The sequence below is a fragment of the Rhinoderma darwinii genome, chromosome 4 (assembly GCF_050947455.1).
Source record: "Rhinoderma darwinii isolate aRhiDar2 chromosome 4, aRhiDar2.hap1, whole genome shotgun sequence".
Classification (NCBI taxonomy): Eukaryota; Metazoa; Chordata; class Amphibia; order Anura; family Rhinodermatidae; genus Rhinoderma; species Rhinoderma darwinii.
This window is the reverse complement of record NC_134690.1, coordinates 112,408,142-112,428,637: the sequence shown is the minus strand read 5'-3', so window position 1 is coordinate 112,428,637 and position 20,496 is coordinate 112,408,142. Positions and strand designations below refer to the sequence as shown.

At 40.4% G+C, this 20,496-nt stretch overlaps 1 protein-coding gene across 1 annotated transcript in view; it reads right to left on the bottom strand.

The window, feature by feature from the left end:
• Positions 1 to 3,815: 3,815 nt before the first annotated feature.
• XRN1 (5'-3' exoribonuclease 1) overlaps positions 3,816 to 20,496 on the bottom strand; it is a 103,818-nt gene continuing 87,137 nt past the window's right edge. The window contains exons 37-42 of the mRNA XM_075861474.1: positions 16,213 to 16,327; positions 15,458 to 15,633; positions 12,308 to 12,421; positions 9,596 to 9,695; positions 9,160 to 9,305; positions 3,816 to 5,841 (exon numbers count right to left, since the gene is read on the bottom strand). Of these exons, the coding sequence (XP_075717589.1) occupies positions 5,566 to 5,841; positions 9,160 to 9,305; positions 9,596 to 9,695; positions 12,308 to 12,421; positions 15,458 to 15,633; positions 16,213 to 16,327 (927 nt within the window). The 3' untranslated portion in view covers positions 3,816 to 5,565. The remainder of the gene's footprint in view (positions 5,842 to 9,159; positions 9,306 to 9,595; positions 9,696 to 12,307; positions 12,422 to 15,457; positions 15,634 to 16,212; positions 16,328 to 20,496) is intronic.

Here is a 20,496-nt window from a genome sequence, read left to right as displayed (position 1 = left end):
AAACCTACCAGTATCACCCAAGAGAAAGTACAGGCTGACTTAGTAAAAATTTTTAATTTGTCCAAATACACCTTTAATGACAATGAACTTAGCTTACTCTCTAAAGGATTATCTTTCTGTCCCACTTCTTCTCCTGACGAATTCGACCTGTTCATGGATCTTAATAAATTTCTGCGGAAACTGACCCTACAACGTCATTTTTCAATCTCACCCTCTGTGCCTTCTCATGCTATCATTTCACTAGATAATACTATGCCTGTGAGAACCAATGTACAACCAAAATCTTGTTTTTATCCTCTCCATCACCGTGGTCCGGCAATTGAAATATTTTCAAATTTGATCAGCAATGAATTTAAGACTATAGAACATCATTCTAATATTTCCGATAATTTAACCAAATCTCAGCGCACTGCATTGAGGAATTTGCAAAAAAAGTCTGATATAGTCATACGCTCCGCGGATAAAGGGGGTGGCATTGTGGTACAAGATAGAGGAGAGTATGTTAATGAAGCTTTGAGACTACTCTCGGACACAATTTTCTATGAAAAGCTTAGCTATAATCCCATTCCCAAGTATGGCCTTGAATACAAAACTCTCATTGACTCAGCCTTTAATGAAGATTTACTATCTAAAAAAGAGAGGAGTTTTCTTACTGTTCCTTTTCCAGCCACCCCTTTTTTGTATCATCTGCCAAAAATTCATAAATCCTTATTAAATCCTCCGGGCAGACCTATTATTTCTGGAATAGGATCCCTCACTAATAATTTGTCCCATTTCGTTGATATTCATTTACAACCGTTTGTTTTGAAATTACCTTCTTTTCTTAAAGATTCCACTCAATTGATCAGGGATCTTTTTGAATTGCAATCGAAATTTGATATATCTGATTTTAGCTTTTTAACCGCGGATGTGTCCTCTTTATATACCAACATTCCACACATACAGGGTATGGAAGCTATTTCTTCAACACTGGCATCAGACCTCCGTTTTTCAAATAAGCAGCTTAATTTTATTATTGAATGTATTGATTTTATATTAACACATAACGCTTTTACATTTGATAATCAATTTTATAGACAGTTAAAGGGGTGCGCTATGGGGTCGCGCTTTGCACCCTCCTATGCAAACCTCTACATGGGTTGTTTTGAGGAATCCCACATTATGAACGCACACAATTTTTCCAACAACATCATGTTTTATAAACGTTATATCGACAATTTATTTTTTATTTGGAAAGGAGACGCATCTGCTGCTAATGCTTTTATAGATTTTTTAAATAATAACAAGTTTGGTCTTAATTTTACGCATACATTCTCGGGTACCACTATTGACTTTTTAGATCTTACGATTACTAATAATGGCAGTCATTTTTCCACTAGGACCCATTTTAAAAGTGTTGACGTAAACAGCTATTTGGATTTTAGGAGTGCACATTACACACCCTGGCTGAAAAATGTTCCTTTCGGCCAATTTCGCAGAATTAGAAAGAACTGTTCTGATGATTTGAGTTTTAATAGAGAGTGTGTTATTTTAAACAAAAGGTTTATTGAAAAAGGTTTTCCTAAGAGTCTGATTAAAGGGGCAGAACTTAGAGCTAGGGGCATGACACAATTGGAATGTATCGACGCAATAGCACCTAACGTCACTGACAGTAAGAAAGTCAGATTAAGTGAACATAATCTAAATTTTATCACGTCTTTTAATAAAGGTAGTAAACACATTAGGTCTATTTTTATGAAACACTGGCACATTCTCACTAGTGACCCGTTTCTTAAACCTTTACTCCCAGCAAAACCTTTAATCACGTTCCGGAGATCTAAAACATTGAGGAACTTATTAGCACCTAGCAAACTTTCTAAAATTGATAATATAAAGAAAACCGTACATCCTCTAAAAGAAAAAAAGGGGTCTTTTTCCTGTGGGCATAAGAGATGCCTGTGTTGTGACAACATCTCTGATAAAGTGTTTGAATTCTCATCAATTAAAACTAGTTTAAAATTTCCTATTAAAAATCATTTGGACTGTGGGAGTTCATATGTGGTCTATTTGCTGCACTGCACTTGTGGTTTGCAATATGTGGGTCGCACCACCCAAACGTTGAGAAATCGGATAAATAAACATCGTTGTAATGTTAGGCAGGGTTTTCTTAAACATAGTGTGTCCCGCCATTGTGCATTTAAACACAAGTGTAGTTTTGATAATATAGTTGTGACACCAATCGAACAAATTCCAGTGGATGTGCCTAATAGGTTTAATAAGCTAAAACAAAGAGAAAATTTTTGGATTTTCAAACTTGAGACCTTACACCCTAGTGGTCTTAACGACCTTACTGAGACATCGTTAGACTAAGTTTTGTTATTTTGATATTAATTATTGATTATCAACTATTTATTATTATTCATATCATCTTTTAATTAACTTTTTTAAGCAATTGTTTATGGACAGTTTTATCTTTTCGTTTTATGCGATATTAATTAACTATTTATTCGTAAAGCGTTTTTTCAATTAAAGTAAGGTAACAGATTATAAATGTATTAATTAATTATATTATGTCCCAGTACTGTATATTGCTGTACTTAGTTTATTACTTACCTTCTGTTCGCAGTGTTGTTGATATCCTTCCGGCGGCGTGTGAGTCATGCGTGTCACCTAGCGGTTCATTGCCCATGTGATTTGTGTGAGGTTTCCTTGCGTTCCAATATGCGCTCCAATAAGTCCATAAGTCCCGTATCGACCACCGTAACTTTGCGTTACCTAGGAGTTTAGGGACGCTATCCTTTCTGACACTACGTTGAATATCCTTCTAAACACATTCTAAACACATTCTGCATACTCTGTTTTCTATCTATATCTAGTGCACGTAGGGAGTTTTACCGACGTAGTTATTTTATTAAATATGGTTTCCTTCAGCAAAGTTTTTCTTGTAATATGCGACTGTTGTCCTCTCTAAATCTATTTTTACTAATTAGATACCATTCATATGTCGTTGCTATGTAAGTATTCTTATGTTTTTAAACATGGTCTGTTTTTGATGGGTGTGTCTTTTTGCACAAAGACGTTCATGCAATCTGTATCCTCTAACCCTTGACCCACCCATATAGGCGTTTCTTTTGTGTTTGAATGCTAATCAGGTCTCATTTCATGGTGTATTTAAACGTGCGTGCATCGCACAATGTATATTGGCCTGATGAAGACGCCGGTTCGGCGTCGAAACGCGTAGCCCTTCCTTCTCAAATAAATATTTATTGATTATTCTCTCTGCCTCGACAACATCCTTAGCAGCGCCGGTGGTCCTTTTTGTCTGATCTCTTATCCTCCACTTGACAGCAAAATTATTTTGCATGTGCACGGACCTGGCTGCAGCTTCTTGCTATTGTGATACCTACTGGTATCCATTACTCAAGGTGAGCAATTCCCTGTCATATATTGTTCACAATACCCTCTCGCTTTATTGCACTATGTGGCGCCGTGTCTTTTTTTATCTTTATTATTAGTATGCTAGTATAAAGGAGCTTGTTGATCGACCTACTGCCCTAATAGCAGAAAGAAGGCCTCAGCCCCCTCACCTCTCATGATAGTCCCTGTGTAGGGACAGGAAAACACTGGTGAAGGCGGGGTGGGGCTTTTAACTTCTCGTGTTTTTCTGTCCCTATTAGGACCAATAGGCAACTCCTGTGGTGCGGTCATGGAGGTGAGGTGAGAAAGGGTGAATACTGAACTTTCTTACTGTGTGAATCTTTAGATCCAGTTTATACATGTATAGCAAGCCCATGGACATGTGAGGTTTGTGCTTCAAATAAGATACATCCAAAACGTTTTAACATTGCATATATATATATATATATGTATATATATTTATTGTGTACAATTCTGCAATCAACATATTTTGGGTTTTCTTTAAAAAAAAAATTAAAAACAGGTTTATGTCCAATTGTGCAGAACAGCGACATGCCATGAAAACCAAACTGCACGTTATATTTGACACAAAGTTACTGACGCATGCCACTATGAAACACTCGCACTTGGTATTGTAATAACAGTGAAAACTAGTTTGTTTAAAAAAATAGAAACTAGAGAGATGAGCACATAAAAGTTTTCCCTTCTTAATAAAATACTGTTTTGTATAAGACCCAATGAAAAATTTCAGGGAAAAAAAAAAAGAAAAGAAAATTCAAATTGTTTTTAGAAACAATCTATTTGAAAAAGCTCAAAGAATACATAGGAAACCCTTATTTAACTATTGTCCATCATGTGACGATTTATACTGAGGTGACAGTATTGGGGGGGGCAAGCTATTTTATGAAAAGTCGGATAAGCAGTTGGGGACATAAAAATATAAGTAGGGTTCTTTAGGAACAATAGCCCTGTAAATCAACACATGATTTAAAGACATTCTCCAGTCAAAAATATTAGGGGAAGAAATTGTCAAAAAATCTATAAACAACAAAAATAATAGAATTGCACCATGAACAGAGGACACGGGGATGCTACAGCTACACTGTGTGGTGTCCAGAGCAGACGGCACAGTAAGGCTGAGTTCACACAGAGTTTTTTGCAGACATAAAATCTGCTTCAAAACTCCGTTTGGAATTTTGAGGCAGATTTTGCTCTGCCTGCACGCCGATTTTCGCGGTGTTTTTTCACCTGCGGCCATTGAGCGCCGTGGGCAAAAAAACGCAGTGAAATACGCTTTCTCTGCCTCCCATTGATGTCAATGGGAGGTCAGAGACATAAACGCCCGAAAATAGGGCATGTCCCTTCTTTTTCCCGCTCGTGGGGAAAAAACGCCTCCGCCTCCCCTTGAAATCAATGGGAGGCATTTTCGGCCGTTTATTGGCGCGTTTTCCGCGTAAAAAAAACTCGGTGTGAACTGATCCTAATAGGTGGTGTTGTGCAGATGACCTGCCTGCTACCTTGAATGAAGGCACGTACATGATCAGCACTGGTGAAGACAGCACCAAACACACCATTAGACATTACTATTGTTCCTGCAAAAGATACTATTTTACCAGGATTCTTGACTCAAAATCAACTTACTACAGAATTTTTTTTAAACGACAGATGGATCACAGTGTTGGAGATATTTCCCACATGTGCAGCGATCATGATTGCTGTAGGTCACTGAAGAAATGAACGGATAGCAAATGACTTCTATTGAGATCATTTTAACCAAAGCAACTCATTAGAGATGCCTGATGTATGCAGGAATCACCAAGACCAGAAAAACGTTTAATGATCAATTTTAGAAAAGAAACTTAAAACAAAAAAAACAAAAAAAAAAAAACTTTCATTGCAGGTTCCTGAAGAAAATGGCTAGAAAAAAAACAAACCACAGGGATGCACCAAAGTGGTGCTTCAGGATTTAACGTCAGTTTTGATTTGGCCAAATCTAGTCAACATATGTAAAGTATTCATCAATAGTCAAATGTATAAGCACTGACGTGAGACAGGGAAAAAACCAAAACAAACCAAAAAAAAGATTAAAATTGCAGACAGCAGCTCATGCCGTTTGTACACAGCAATGTTAAGGCGGTAATACAGATGGTGAAAATCCAAAAGTCCCGTTTATTCTGTATCTTTAGGGACATTAAAATTTACTGCCAGTTTCCGTGGTTTCCGCTTGCTTGCTGAGCCGGTGTTTGATTTAGAACGTGGTGTCCCATGGGCAGGCGCTGCAGACTTTTCCACAATAAAACGGCGAGTGGCTTGTGGAGAAGTCAGATTGACTGAAGAGCTTTCCGAGGGATAATGACTGGCAACATCGGGAATCAATCTCTGTTCACTTCCCGATGGGCTCGAGTTCTCGGTACTTTTATTAACAGCAACTCTTTGCTTTGTTACCTTCAAATGAAAATAGACAACATTAATACCTATAAAAGGTGAAGAATTGTATTTGTTCCCTCTGTGAAAAAGTTGAGATCAGATTACCAGATGAAAAGGTACAAATATGCCATATAACACACCCAAACTAAAAGAACCCTGGGTAATGCAGAACAATGAATATGAATAGCTATAAATAACCCCTCACTTATAGTATGTAGAATCTTAATCCCTTAAAGAGAACCTTTATGTGCCGTTATATTTGGCGCCCGATATTTAAATAACCCTCTGAACAGTCAACGGGGCGTGTTACTATGGCTGAGACACTGTCCAATCAGATATGGACAGTACCACAGCATGAGAGAGTGTGCGATTGCAGTCTTTTCATCTGAACAGGCAAGGGGGCGTGTCACTGCTATGGACAGTGTGAGAGCTGGAGAGGAGAGCGCGCTCATCTCTTCAGCTCTTGTGAGAGATCAGTCCTGTATTGTCTGCCAAACTGGCAAGGGGGCGTGTCTCTGCTATGGACAGTGTAAGCACTCCCTAGCTCTTACACGGTTTGCAGCAGTGACACGCCCCCTTGCGAGTTCGTCAGACAAAGTACAAGACTGATCTCTCACAAGAGCTGAAGAGATGAGAGCGTGCATGCACGCTGTCCTCTCCACAGCTCTGTCCATAGCACTGACACCCCCTCTTGCCTGTTCGGATGAAAAGACTGCAATCGCACACTCTCTCATGCTGTGGCACTGTCCATATCTGATTGGACAGTGTCACAGCCATAGTAATACGCCCCCTTGACAGTACACGCCCCGTTGACGGTTCAGGGGGTTATTTAAATATTGGGCGCCAAATATAACGGCACCGATATCTAAAGAACAGTGGGAGGTAGAATTTTTTTCTTTAAAGTGCCCCAGGGTTTGTGCAGCCCTCCCCATTACATGCTCCCCTTTCCTCATCTGCCCAGACCGCCATGAATGCTTCTTCCAAAACACTATTTGTCTCTGCAGAGTTTGCGGTCTAGACATCAGTCAGCCCACCAACTCGGGACAATCACCCAAAAAAAAAAAAAAAAAAAAAAAAGAGTTCACTGAACAAACATCAACAGGGAGCGCAATATGTTGATGCCAATCTCCAATCTTCTAGACACACCCATTCTATTGATGACAGCATTTAAGAACCAACCCAAAACATATGTTAATGCCAACCTGCAACATTCACAGTCAAGTCAACGCCCACTGAGGCCAACGTCAAGCCATCCCTACTATTGATACTACCGTTAAACAAACCACTGGTTCTTATGCCACCTAAAGCCATTCCTCCAAAGCCCCTCCTCCAAAAATGAAAGCCTGCCTTCTCCAGTGGTACCAACTTCCATCCATCTGTGCCTATCTCACTCAGCAATCAAAAATTCCCAAAACAACCCCCTGTCACCCTCCATACTCTACTTTAATGCAAAACTTGTAGCCATCAGCACCAAACCATGGTTCCTCCCTCTTTGTGTATATGCCCTGGCAGTCTCTTCCCACATGTATGTGCTGTACCCCGGCTCACATGCACTGGCAGCACAGGAAGCCTGTTTCCCGATTCCACACCTGCACTGACTGAACCCCCACCGAAGGAGTAGGCCATGAACTAGGGGTACAGGATGTGCACACAGCCACTAGCACCGGGTTATTGTGTAACTGGAGCCCCTTCCTGAGCCATCGCACCCAGTTCACCATGAGAAGAAGAATCCACGGGAGCCAGGAGCTGCAGCTTCTCTCTGATAGGAAGTGATGTCATAGAGAGGGCAGGAACCAGTGCAATGACATTTAGGGGTCAATGGCAAGCTCCACTTTCAACTTTATTGATGTCCGCAGGAAGAAGATAAAAAGTTGAAAATGGCGCTTGCGAGTGCCACGGACAACAAATTTACAGATGATGGTTATCGTCAGATTGCCGACCCCTGACTTGGAGGACAACTGATGTAGAAGTTAGCTCTGGAAAAGGCAGGGTTCATGAGAGCTTTCTTAGATGCAGAGTCCGCAGCCAATGTTTTAAACCAAGAACAAATAGATCAACGTAAAACCACGAAGTTAGTGGTTACTCTGGCAAAAAATACAAAAAACCGTCAGTCAATCTAGAGAAGCCTCGCATAGAAACTTAAAAGCCGTGTTGGAGGAGATCCAGCTCATACAAAAACCGACTAAAAGAGCGAGTCCAGCTTTTTGTCTAAGGTGTGGTTAAAGGAATGCTGCTTCCGACAGGGAGTGTGGTACTCTTTGAAAGGCGAGAAACAGCTAGGACCACTAATGGGGAGACAGACCAGATCTTCTGGAGAATTGAAACACAAATCTGTTCTCTAAGAAGTGGATAGACACCAGTTAGTTGCTTCCATTCTGTAGCAAATTTCTCCTCAAATTCTCTGTGGTTAAAGAGGGCCACAGAGTGATGACTATGGCAGGAAAAAAAGTACTTCCTTCTAAGTAGGAGAGTAGGGCTTGTCCTTAACAATAGGTTGTCCCGAACTGCACAGATTTAATTTTGCTTGACGGAAGTCAGCGAGCAGATTGAACTGGGTTGACTGCATGACCAGTGAAGTGCGTAATTACCGCCACGGGGCTGGAGGGATTCTCCCAGGAGAATGACATGTTTTCTTAGAAGAAAAGAACTGTCTGGGAGGGAAAAAGAAAAAAAGTGATGCACTATCCCAGTGGGGAGTATTGAGGGATGCTTTAAGGAACAGGAAGGGGTACAGCTCACAGCGCTTGCATACCAGACCCTGTGTACCCATGGTGCTGCCCCCCCCCCCCAAAGATATTAACGAGAAAATGCATTAAGTGACAATTCATGAGATGCTGCTAATCTTATCCTTCATAATATGTCTGAAGGTTATATAACATTGATACAACTACACCTGCCTCCTCTTAGGCCTCATGCACACTATCGTAAGGGATTTTAAAGACTGCAAATACGGATACGGCGGTTACACATCCATAGCCGAACGCACTTGCGTACTATGGGCGAGTCCGCGACGCAATTGCGGACAAGAATAGGACAGGTTATAGATTTTGCCGATCCTTTCCAAGGCACGGACACACATCCGTAAATGTATGGAAAGGTGTCCGTGGCCATTAGAAGTGAATGGATCCGCAATTTCATCCGTGATTACGGATCCGTATTTAAGGATGAAAACTATGATCCTGTGCATGGGGCCTCAGTCAAAAAACGCGGCAGCCACTACACGTTTACACTTGTAAGAAGTCTTATGGGACATCTGTAATCTATGAAGACTAACGAAAAATAGCATTTTTAAAGCTATATTACAAGTCTTTTGAAGTAGGAACATGAAACGCTTACCTGTAGTGGTATGAATTGGTTGTGACTTCCAGCATTTGGCATATGTCCAGGGTAAGATCCTTGGTAATAGGTTTTATTATGAAGTGGTACTGTCGGTCTCCAGGAAACCGCACCAAACATATGAGGTGCTGAAGGCATTATATTGGCTACATAGAAAGAAAAAGAAAAATCTATTGTGGGATTTGCTATCAAATGGTATAGCAGTTTTAATACGGAGCTGCTGACTATTTCTTTCCCCTTGACTCTTACACACAAAGTGTCACTCAAAACAACATTATTTGCGTGTCAGCACCGTCAGGTTACAGGAGTAAAGTACAGCAGTAACTTACATATAGCAGCTTGGATAATTAGGATTTGATCTCTAATACACAAAATTACCCGGCATTTTTCACAGGCTAAAATGAAAAACACACTAATATTGAATGCCATGACTTACGTGCTGGCTGAGGAAACACAGCTGGCATTGGTCCCGCAGGCTGGTAATTTGAAAAGAGAGGCGGTGGCGGCGGCAATGGAAAGTTTGCTCCAAGTGAGCCCTAATAATAAAGTAAAAGACCATAGATGTCTTGAATATAGGATCTGTAGAACATAAATTCGCATAAAAGGGTGATTTCTCATGTCGGGTTGCTTGCGATATCGGACAAATCTACAATCAATGTTGGAACTCTGACAAAACATGAGGAGTGTATAGAGTACTTCTGTAATAGAAACGGGTTATGCATACGAGAACCAGTTTTGCCATCATTTATCAAAATGGTCTAGCAGAAAAACTGATCGCAACCAGGACAGCTTTCATAAAGCGGAACTCGGATTGGTTGCAAGGGGCAAAAAAGTCTGTTTGTCTGATAAATGGGTGTTAAATTTGAAATAGCAAAATTTCACATACTTGCTACCTAAATGTACATGTGCTGCTCACAAGAATATATTTGTGAATGTATTAGTAGAGATAACTATTGATGAGAGGTGTTAAACTGAAAATTCATATGCCAATCTCCTATTACAAAAGAGTATTTCCCCCATATAAGACACTGGATCCATGTTTTGGCCTCCATTGTTTTATGAAGGGGGGGATACACTTCCATAATAGATTTGCCAAGTCAGCACATCTATCTACTAAGCACATTTTTCATTTTGTTCATCATCAATACTGACCTAAAAGTACCTGGGACATAAGAGACTTAAATACGATGTCCGAAACATCCGTCTAATTTGTAATGTACGAAGATGCATATTCTGTAGTAAAACTTCTAATAATAGAATTATCTTAATCTAGTGGATGGTGCAGGTTCTAATATAAGCTGTAAATGTAGATTCACATTTAAGGCTACAGCACCAAAACGCTAGAGATAGAGATATATACATATATAGATACATATATAGATACACACACACACACATATATATATATATATATATATATATATATATATATATATACATACACATATACATACACACTACCGTTCAAAAGTTTAGGGTCACTTAGAATATTCCTTATTTTTGAAAGAAAAGCACAGTTTTTTTTCAATGAAGATAACATTAAATTAATCAGAAATACACTCAAAAAACATTGTTAATGTGCTAAATAACTATTCTAGCTGCAAACGTCTGGTTTTTAATGAAATATCTACATAGGTGTAAAGAGGCCCATTTCCAGCAACCATCCCTCCAGTGTTCTAATGGTACATTGTGTTTTCTAATCATCCATTAGCCTTCTAACACAGTTAGCAAACACTTGAAAACCCTTGTGCAATTATGTTAGCACCGCTGTAAACAGTTTTGCTGTTTAGAGGAGCTATAAAACTGACCTTCCTTTGAGCTAGTTGAGAATCTGGAGCATTACATTTGTGGGTTCGATTAAACTCTCAAAATGGCTAGAAAAAGAGGGCTTTCATGTGAAACTCGACTGTCTATTCTTGTTCTTAGAAATGAAGGCTATTCCATGCGAGAAATTGCCAAGAAACTGAAGATTTCCTACAACGGTGTGTACTACTCCCTTCAGAGGACAGCACAAACAGGCTCTAACCAGAGTAGAAAGAGAAGTGGGAGGCCCCGCTGCACAACTGAGCAACAAGACAAGTACATTAGAGTCTCTAGTTTGAGAAATAGACACCTCACAGGTCCTCAACGGACAGCTTCATTAAATAGTACCCGCAAAACGCCAGTGTCAATGTCTACAGTGAAGAGGCGACTCCGGGATGCTGGCCTTCAAGGCAGAGTGGCAAAGAAAAAGCCATATCTGAGACTGGCTAATAAAAGGAAAATATTAATATGGGCAAAAGCACACAGACATTGGACAGAGGAAGATTGGAAAAAAGTGTTATGGACAGACGAATCGAAGTCTGAGGTGTTTGGATCAGACAGAAGAACATTTGTGAGACGCAGAACAACTGAAAAGATGCTGGAAGAGTGCCTGACGCCATCTGTCAAGCATGGTGGAGGTAATGTGATGGTCTGGGGTTGCTTTGGTGCTGGTAAAGTGGGAGATTTGTACAAGGTAAAAGGGATTTTGAATAAGGAAGGCTATCACTCCATTTTGCAACGCCATGCCATACCCTGTGGACAGCGCTTGATTGGAGCCAATTTAATCCTACAACAGGACAATGACCCAAAGCACACCTCCAAATTATGCAAGAACTATTTAGGGAAGAAGCAGGCAGCTGCTATTCTATCTGTAATGGAGTGGCCAGCGCAGTCACCAGATCTCAACCCCATAGAGATGTTGTGGGAGCAGCTTGACCGTATGGTACGCAAGAAGTGCCCATCAAGCCAATCCAACTTGTGGGAGGGGCTTCTGGAAGCATGGGGTGAAATTTCTCCCGATTACCTCAGCAAATTAACTAGAATGCCAAAGGTCTGCAATGCTGTAATTGCTGCAAATGGAGCATTCTTTGACGAAAGCAAAGTTTGAAGGAGAAAATTAATTATTTCAAATAAAAATCATTATTTCTAACCTTGTCAATGTCTTGACTATATTTTCTAGTTATTTTGCAACTCATTTGATAAATGTAAGTTTGAGTTTTCAAGGAAAACACAAAAATTGTCTGGGTGACCCCAGACTTTTGAACGGTAGTATATATATATATATATATATATATATATATATATACATACATATACATACATACACACACACACACACACTTACTAGTCTCTGTAATGCATAAAAGGCAGCTTTTTCTTTTGCTTCATGTTCAGCGTGACATTGGGGTCCATGTAGGACCAAACCATTTGACAGCTTCACTTGACAGACTGTCAACGCCTGTATAAAGAAAGAAATAAGTATGAATATTAATCATAATCAAGCTTTAGATTATAAAGTGACAATAAAAGGGGCATTTAAATAAATTATAAATAAGTGCTACTAACAGTAATAAAGTAAATACGCATTGAGAGGAATACATTTATAAATGTAGTCTCCACCGTAAAACAGGTTTTGTATAAAATCTGAAAAGTATAATAAATAAAAAAAAATTAGACAAGCCCGTCCAATATGCCATGCATCGGATGGAAAATGTGCATGAAAAGTTACCTCAATATTACAGAAAGTCAAAAAAAAGCATAGGTAGGTACGATAAAATATAACCTTTAATAATTACCCCTAAAATCAGGTGTACACACTTACAGGACAAAGAAGAAAAATAATAAACGGTATGTGGAGACCTCCAGCATAATTTATCAGCAAGAACCCCTAAAAAATATATCTCTAGTAAATCCGTAGTAGGCACAGCAAGGAGATCAGATGCATAAGAAATATACCAAAATCAGCACACCACGAGTTAATGTTTACTGAAAAACAGGTGGATCTTACCAGAATCCACGTTGGCGGTCTGTGCTCAAAGCGATTAGATGGAGGAAACAGACGCTAGGCCAGCGTTGGTCTGTGGAAAGAGGAGACAGTCGTAGCCATCCCCATCCCTATCTCACCCGAAGACTGAGAACAACAGGGCAGATATTCAGACTTGTTTATCTGACCCTAATCAGGAAAGTGGCCCCTGGAGCGTGGTGTAATCTATAAGGCAACCTGTACATGTCAAATGGAGTATGTAGGAAAGAGCATCCGTGAGTACCGTAGAAGAATTGGGGACCATGTTGGCGATCTCAAACATAAAAGGGATACGCCCATCTCCAGACATATTAACAGGGAGCATAATGGTGAAATTACCGGCCTGAGGTTCATAGGTATTTATCTTGTGCTCCCATTCGATAGAGAATTGGCAGTCTGCTCAAAGCGATTAAATGGAGAAAACGCAGACGCTAGGCCAGCGTTGGTCGGTGGAAAGAGGAGACGGTCATAGCCATCCCCATCTCACCCTAAGACAAAGCACAACAGGGCAGATATTCAGACCTGTTTATTGGACCCTAAACAGGAAAGTGGACCCTGGGGGCCCTCACCCTATACTACACAAACCCTACATACATCTACGCCTTATCCCAACACATTTCATCCCTCACAGGATTCATCAGGGGATTTTGAAAACATTCACTAGAAGAATTTGTGAAGATTTTAAATATGTAACAATTTAAAGACCGAAATTTCTGAGGAGTTCATGCAAAAAAAATTCAACACTTCAAAGGGATTCCACACAGATAGTTTTAGGAACAGCGTGGAGTCCTTGTTACAAGGGACGATATTCCTCAAGAAAAAAAAAAAAAAAAAATGATATTATACACACACACATATATATATATATATATATATATATATATACACATACACACACACACACACACACACTACACACTACACAGCGGTATATGTACCTGTTCAGACACACAAGGTGAAGGAGTCAATACCAGGTGTGTAGTGTTATGATAACAGCATTTGGTCCGCAGTATGGATAACAGAAGACTAGCAGTAAAGCAATAATGGGCCAGGATTCAGTGGAACCACAAGTCCCATAGGACACAACAGGCTAACCAAGTTACCAGGAAGCCACAGTCCAGCAGGCGAGTTCTGACTCTTGTAGTGCCAGGCAGTACTAAACCATTCAAAAATACGCACCCAGTGGCACCATCTGTCTATCCCACTTGTATATCCCTCAACTCCACCTCATCTCCGTGTCCATTGGTGTACAGCAGAGGGAGGGAAACTAGTGCCCACGCCCTACAACGTCTGACATCAGACATGCATGTGGGCGGAGCTACATACCTGACGTCGTTGTCATGGTGCTGCGCAACAAACACAAATGCATTGCACACAGCAATCGTATGTGTTACAGGACAAAATAACTATTAGTGGTCTGACAAGGATAGAACAGTGGGAAAGCGGAACAAGAAACATACAGCTAAAAATTGGATAAATGAACAGCTATAGGTCAGAATGCTAGAGGAGAGAGTAACTATGCACTCACATAACAGAAGTGGCGCTGATGTGGGGAGGTCGTCCAGGTACACTGGCACGCCTCCATTTCCCCAAAGCAGTGTCACCGATAAGTGCTGGAACCACTGTATATCTGAGCGCCATATAGACAGATTACTCCATGTGAAATATAGACATAGTGGATGCATTTATAAAAAGAGAGGCGGAGAAGTGAGGGGGTCATTATAAAAAGCAGCCAAAATTGATCTGCTCATTCAGCCCTGCTGATCCGACCGTCCCCACTTTGAAAAACCCCCGTTTCCCTCTTTAAAACTTTTTTGACCCAATTTCCCCCTCTATAATTGGGAGCACAAGATCAATACCTATGAACCTCAGGCCGGTAATTTCACCATTATGCTCCCTGTTAATATGTCTGGAGATGGGCGTATCCCTTTTATGTTTGAGATCGCCAACATGGTCCCCAATTCTTCTACGGTACTCACGAATGGTCTTTCCTACATACTCCATTTGACATGTACAGGTTGCCTTATAGATTACACCACGCTCCAGTGGCCACTTTCCTGATTAGGGTCAGATAAAAAAGTCTGAATATCTGCCCTGTTGTTCTCAGTCTTCGGGTGAGATAGGGATGGGGATGGCTACGACTGTCTCCTCTTTCCACAGACCACCGCTGGCCTAGCGTCTGTTTCCTCCATCTAATCGCTTTGAGCACAGACCGCCAACGTGGATTCTGGTAAGATCCAGAAAATTGTTCAGTAAACATTAACTCATGGTGTGCTGATTTTGGTATACTGAAAATAAAATGACAAAATGTTTTGATTATGTGATGCTCTAATGACACATATACAAGTTCAGACTTTAAAGGTCACATCGCTACAACAGTTTTGGGTTTGAAATATGTTGTAGGTACCGATACCGCAAAACTACAATACAATGAATGCTTATAACAAGAATAGGTTACAATGTAAACTTTACCTGAGGTGTTCTCAGGAGTGAAAACTCTGGTGGATGCATTCCAACAAGAGAACAGATGCGGCAAAGTTCAGAGACTGCTGGGGCCAAAGGTTGAGTAAGAAGAGGTGGGCGAGGCAAATCTGGATTTGGGGCATTGAACAGTGGGCCAGCTCCATGTGGTCTGTTCATATGAGCAGCTGTACAACAAGTCAAAGATTAATAACACAACATAACTCGTTTCCTTGCAAAAATCACAAAAACCGTGTCTTTGCCGCTCTGTCTATTTTGCTATAAAATAGTGGGTGGAGCTTAGAAGAGGCGGGGGCACACGGGGCGCGACGCATTTAATATAATTTATGTCAATTAAAGTGGAAATGTACACCAGCTGGTGGCCGGAATAGATTTCACCGAGTGGTGTTTGAACAGTAGAAGATGTGACAGATTTATGAAGAAGCGCACACCTCTTAATAAATTTGTTGCATCTTACTCCGGCTCGTTTCCTATTCAGACTGGCGTATGCAACACCAGTCCTAATAAATGACTCCCTAAGTTTTTGAAAAGTAAAACTGGATTGTGATGACATGAGCAGGTTGACAATAGATGGGTTCTGCACTTTCAGAAAAGCATGCCCCATTAGGCAGCAATTGGGACACAGCACGGCATCTAAAAAGAAACTCCACTGCTGTCCCCTCCCAAGCACACTGTAATGAACAAGCACCCCAACCCATGCTTTCTTTCATCATCATCATTATCACTATGAAGTGATGAGGGCATACCCATCTGCTTGGTTTGTTTCCGCTGGGCAGCAGGTTCTTTTTTCACACCTTTCTCCTTGTCTGGATCATCAGAGGTGTCAATCTTCAAGATTTCTTTTAACATTTGTGTACCTTTCTAAGAAGGAATACAAAAAAAAAACTAACTGTAATAAGTATCATGACATAACTTACAATTAGTGCTGTGTCCATTTCTGTTCTTAACCCCTTCGTGACCACCAATACGCCTTTTCACGGCAGTCACTATGGGGCTTTACCAACAGAAATTGTACTTAGAGCATATATCAAACCATCAGGTATGACAATGATTATCAGAAATCCAAAAATATACCCGATGTAAAAAAATAACACCAAGTAGACAACAAAAATAAAATATGCAAATCTTTATTATCCCATACGGGAGAAATTACCCACAAAAAACATACATTTAAAATACAAAGAACTAAAAACACCCCGGATAGGAATGTGCACAAAGTCCCATGAAAATGACCATATGTTATAACAAGATGACAGCATAAGACATACTAGTAGAATAGCCAGAAGATCCAATATCTAGAATGATCAACTTTAAACGGCAAGATATGACTCAATATTTATGCAAAAGTACATCAGTCTATCAAAGTCTCAATAGATCGTCATTTACCTGAAGTGGACATGGTGAAAGGAACACACTCCGATCCGAGGACCACCTCGACGCGTGTTTCGCTTCCTGACGAAGGAAGCGAAACGCGCATTGAGGTGGTCCTCGGATTGAAGTGTGTTCCTTTCACCATGTCCACTTCAGGTAAATGACGATCTATTGAGACTTTGATAGACTGATGTACTTTTGCATAAATATTGAGTCATATCTTGCCGTTTAACCTCTTCCCGCGCTGCGCCGCAATAGTACGTCCTGCAGAGGGGTTAGTTCCCGCATCAGGACGTACTATTGCGGAGTAGTTCCCGGCGCACACTGTCCTAACGGACAGTGTCCGGGAACCGGGAGGTCAGCTGTCCCTGACAGCTGACACTCCAGCCTTGCCGGTCAGCGGACCATCGCCGCTGATTTTGGCAATTAACCCCATAAATGCGGCGACGGATTGCCGTCGCCGCATTTAAGTGGTTCGAAGCACATCGGCAGCCCCCACGAAGTGATCGTGGGGGCTACCGATGCTTGTCGTGGCAATCGGAGGTCAGACAATGACCTCCGGGTTGCCATGTACGGAAGCCTCGGAGGAGCAGCCTCCGGCCGGTCCTCCGAGGCTTCCTGTCAGTGTGACTGTCACGTCACAATGACAGTTGGAGTACATTACACTACGTGTGTAGTGTAATGTACTCCAGCAGCGATCAAAGCTGCAAGACTAAGTGTCCCCTAGTGGGACAAGTGAAAAAAGGAAAAAAAAAAAAGAATAAAAATGTTTTAAAAAAAAGTGTCAAAATAAAAGTTATAAGTGATATAAACAAACACTGCATTTTTTTCCTATAATAAGCCTTTCATTATAGGAAAAAAATGAACACGTTAAAAAAAGTACACATATCTGGTATCACCGTGTTCGTAACGACCCCAACTATAAAACTATAATGTTATTTTTCCCGCACGGTGAACACCGTGAAAAAAAATCAATAAAAAAACTACACCAGAATCGCTATTTTTTTGGTCACCACCCCTCCCAAAATAGAGAATAAAAAGTGATCAAAAAGTCGCATGTACCCGAAAATAATACCGATAAAAACTACAACCCGTCCCGCAAAAAACAAGCCCTTACACAGCTTTTTTGACTGAAAAATAAAAAAGTTATGGCTCTCAGAATACGGTGACACAGAAAATAAATTATTTTATAAAAAAGTGATTTTATTGCGCAAACGCTGCAAAACATAAAAAAAACCCTATATACATATGGTATCGCCGTAATCGTACCGACCCGCAGAATAAAAAATAATTGTCATTTATAGTGCACGGTGAACGCCGCAAAAAATAAACTAAAAAACATTGTCAGAATTGCTTGTTTTTGGTCACCCGGCTTGCAAAAAAATGCAATAAAAAGTGATCAAAAAAATCACATGTACCCCAAAATGGTACCAATGAAAAGTACAGATTGTCCCGCAACAAATAAACCCTCACGCAGCTCCAGTGGTGAAAAAATAAAGAAGTTCTGGCTTTCAGAAATATGGCAATGCAAAATGTGCAGAGCGTTCTAAAAATGGATAAGATCGGGCATCATTTATCAGTGCGACACCGGCCACACATCTATGAATTATTATTTCTTTACCGCATTTTTATACCCTCTTATTATGCCCTGATGTTCTCCGCACAGATTACATATATCCTGATGTACCCCGCACAGATTACATATACCCCCACATTATAAACTGAAATACCACCAAAACCCCAAACAGAAAAACTACCAAGCAAAATCTGCACTCCAAAGGCAAAATGGCGTCCCTCCCTTCTGAGCCTTGCAGCGTCCCCAAACAGCAGTTTGCACTCACATATATGGCATCACCATACCCGGGAGAACCCGCTTAACGTTTTATGAGGCATTTGTCTTCAGTGGCACAAACTGGGCACAACATATTATGCACTAAAATGGCACATCAGTGCAAAATTGCAATATTCACACCATCCGTTGTGCAAAAACCCCTTTGAGCACTATGACTTAATAGCACGTCATGGTGTGGGTTGATGTATGGAGCGGGCTCACGTGCTGAGCCCGCTCCATACGCTGCGGGCGTCGGCTGTGTATTACAGCTGACACCCAGGACTAAGGGACAGGAACAGCGATTGTGCGGTTACAGAAGCCTGTAAAAATAACAATATACTGCAATACATTAGTATCGCAGACTATTGTACCCGCGATCCAATGATCGCTGGTACAAGTCCCCTAAGGGGACTAATAAAATGTGTAGAAGAATTCAAGTTATTAGTAGTGAGAAAGAAAAAAAGTTACAAAAAAAACCTTTTCCCATTTTTCTTCAAAAGTAATGTAAAAAAATAAACAGAATTGATATCGCTACGTCCGTAAAAGGCCGAACTATTACAATATGCCATTATTTAACTCGCACGGTGAAAACCGTAAAAAACGTAAATGATTTAAACAGTCAAAATCGCTGTAGTTTTCGTTTTTACCGCACGGCGAAAGCGGTAAAAACGAAAACCCCAAAAAATGGAATCAGATTTTTTTCCTATATTACTATATTTTCCTATTTTTTTTCAGTTTCCCAGGACTTTTTATTTCACTTTAAATGGTATCAATAGAAACTACAATTCCTCCCGCAAGAAATAAGCCGTCACATCACTCTACTGACGGAAAAAGAAAAAAGTTATGGCTCTTGGAAGGCGGGTAGTGAAAAACGAAAATAAGAAAGCAAAAAATGGATCAGTCCTGAAAGGGTTAATTCATTTCTAATGAAAAAAATGCATGACCCCATGTGGGGTATTTCCGTACCCGGGAGAAATAGCTTTACAAAAATTGGTTGTTTTTTTCTCCTTTATCCCTTGTGAAAATTCAACATTTTAGTGGAAAAAAATTGTGATATTAATTTTCTCCGCCTAATTCTAATAAATTCTGCAAAAGACCCGTGGAGTCTAAATGCTCACTATACCCCTAGAAAAATTCCTTGAGGGGTGTTTCCAAAATGGGGTAACTTGGGGGGCTTCCGCTGTTTTGGTCCCTCCAGGGCGTTGCAAAGGCGGCATGGCACCAAAAAACAATCCATCAAAATCCGTGCTCCAAAATCCAAATGGCACTCCTTCCCTTCTGAGCCCTGCTGTGGGTCCAATTAGCAGTTTATTACCACATATGGGATATTGCTGTAATCAGGAGACATTGTTTTACAAATGTTGGGGTGATTTTCTTCATTATTCCTCGTAAGTATTAAAAATTTCTATGTTTTTTCAGAAAAAAAGTAGATTTTAATTTTTACAGACTAATTCCAATATATTTAGTGAAAAACCTGTGTGGTCAAAATGCTAACTGTACCCCTAGAAAAATTCCTTGATAGGTGTAGTTTCCAAAATGGGGTCACTTTTGGAGGGTTTCCCCTGTTTTGGTTCCTCCAGGGGGTTGCAAACGCGACATGAAACCGAAAACCAATCCACCAAAATCCGTGCTCCAAAATCCAAATGGCGCTCCTTCCCTTCTGAGCCTTGCTGTGGGTCCAATCAGCAGTTTATTACCACATATGGGATATTACCGTAATCGGGAGACATTGCTTTACATATGTTGGGGTGCATTTTCTTTATTATTTCTTGTAAATATTAAAAATTTCTATGTTTTTTCAGAAAAAAGTAGATTTCATTTTTACAGA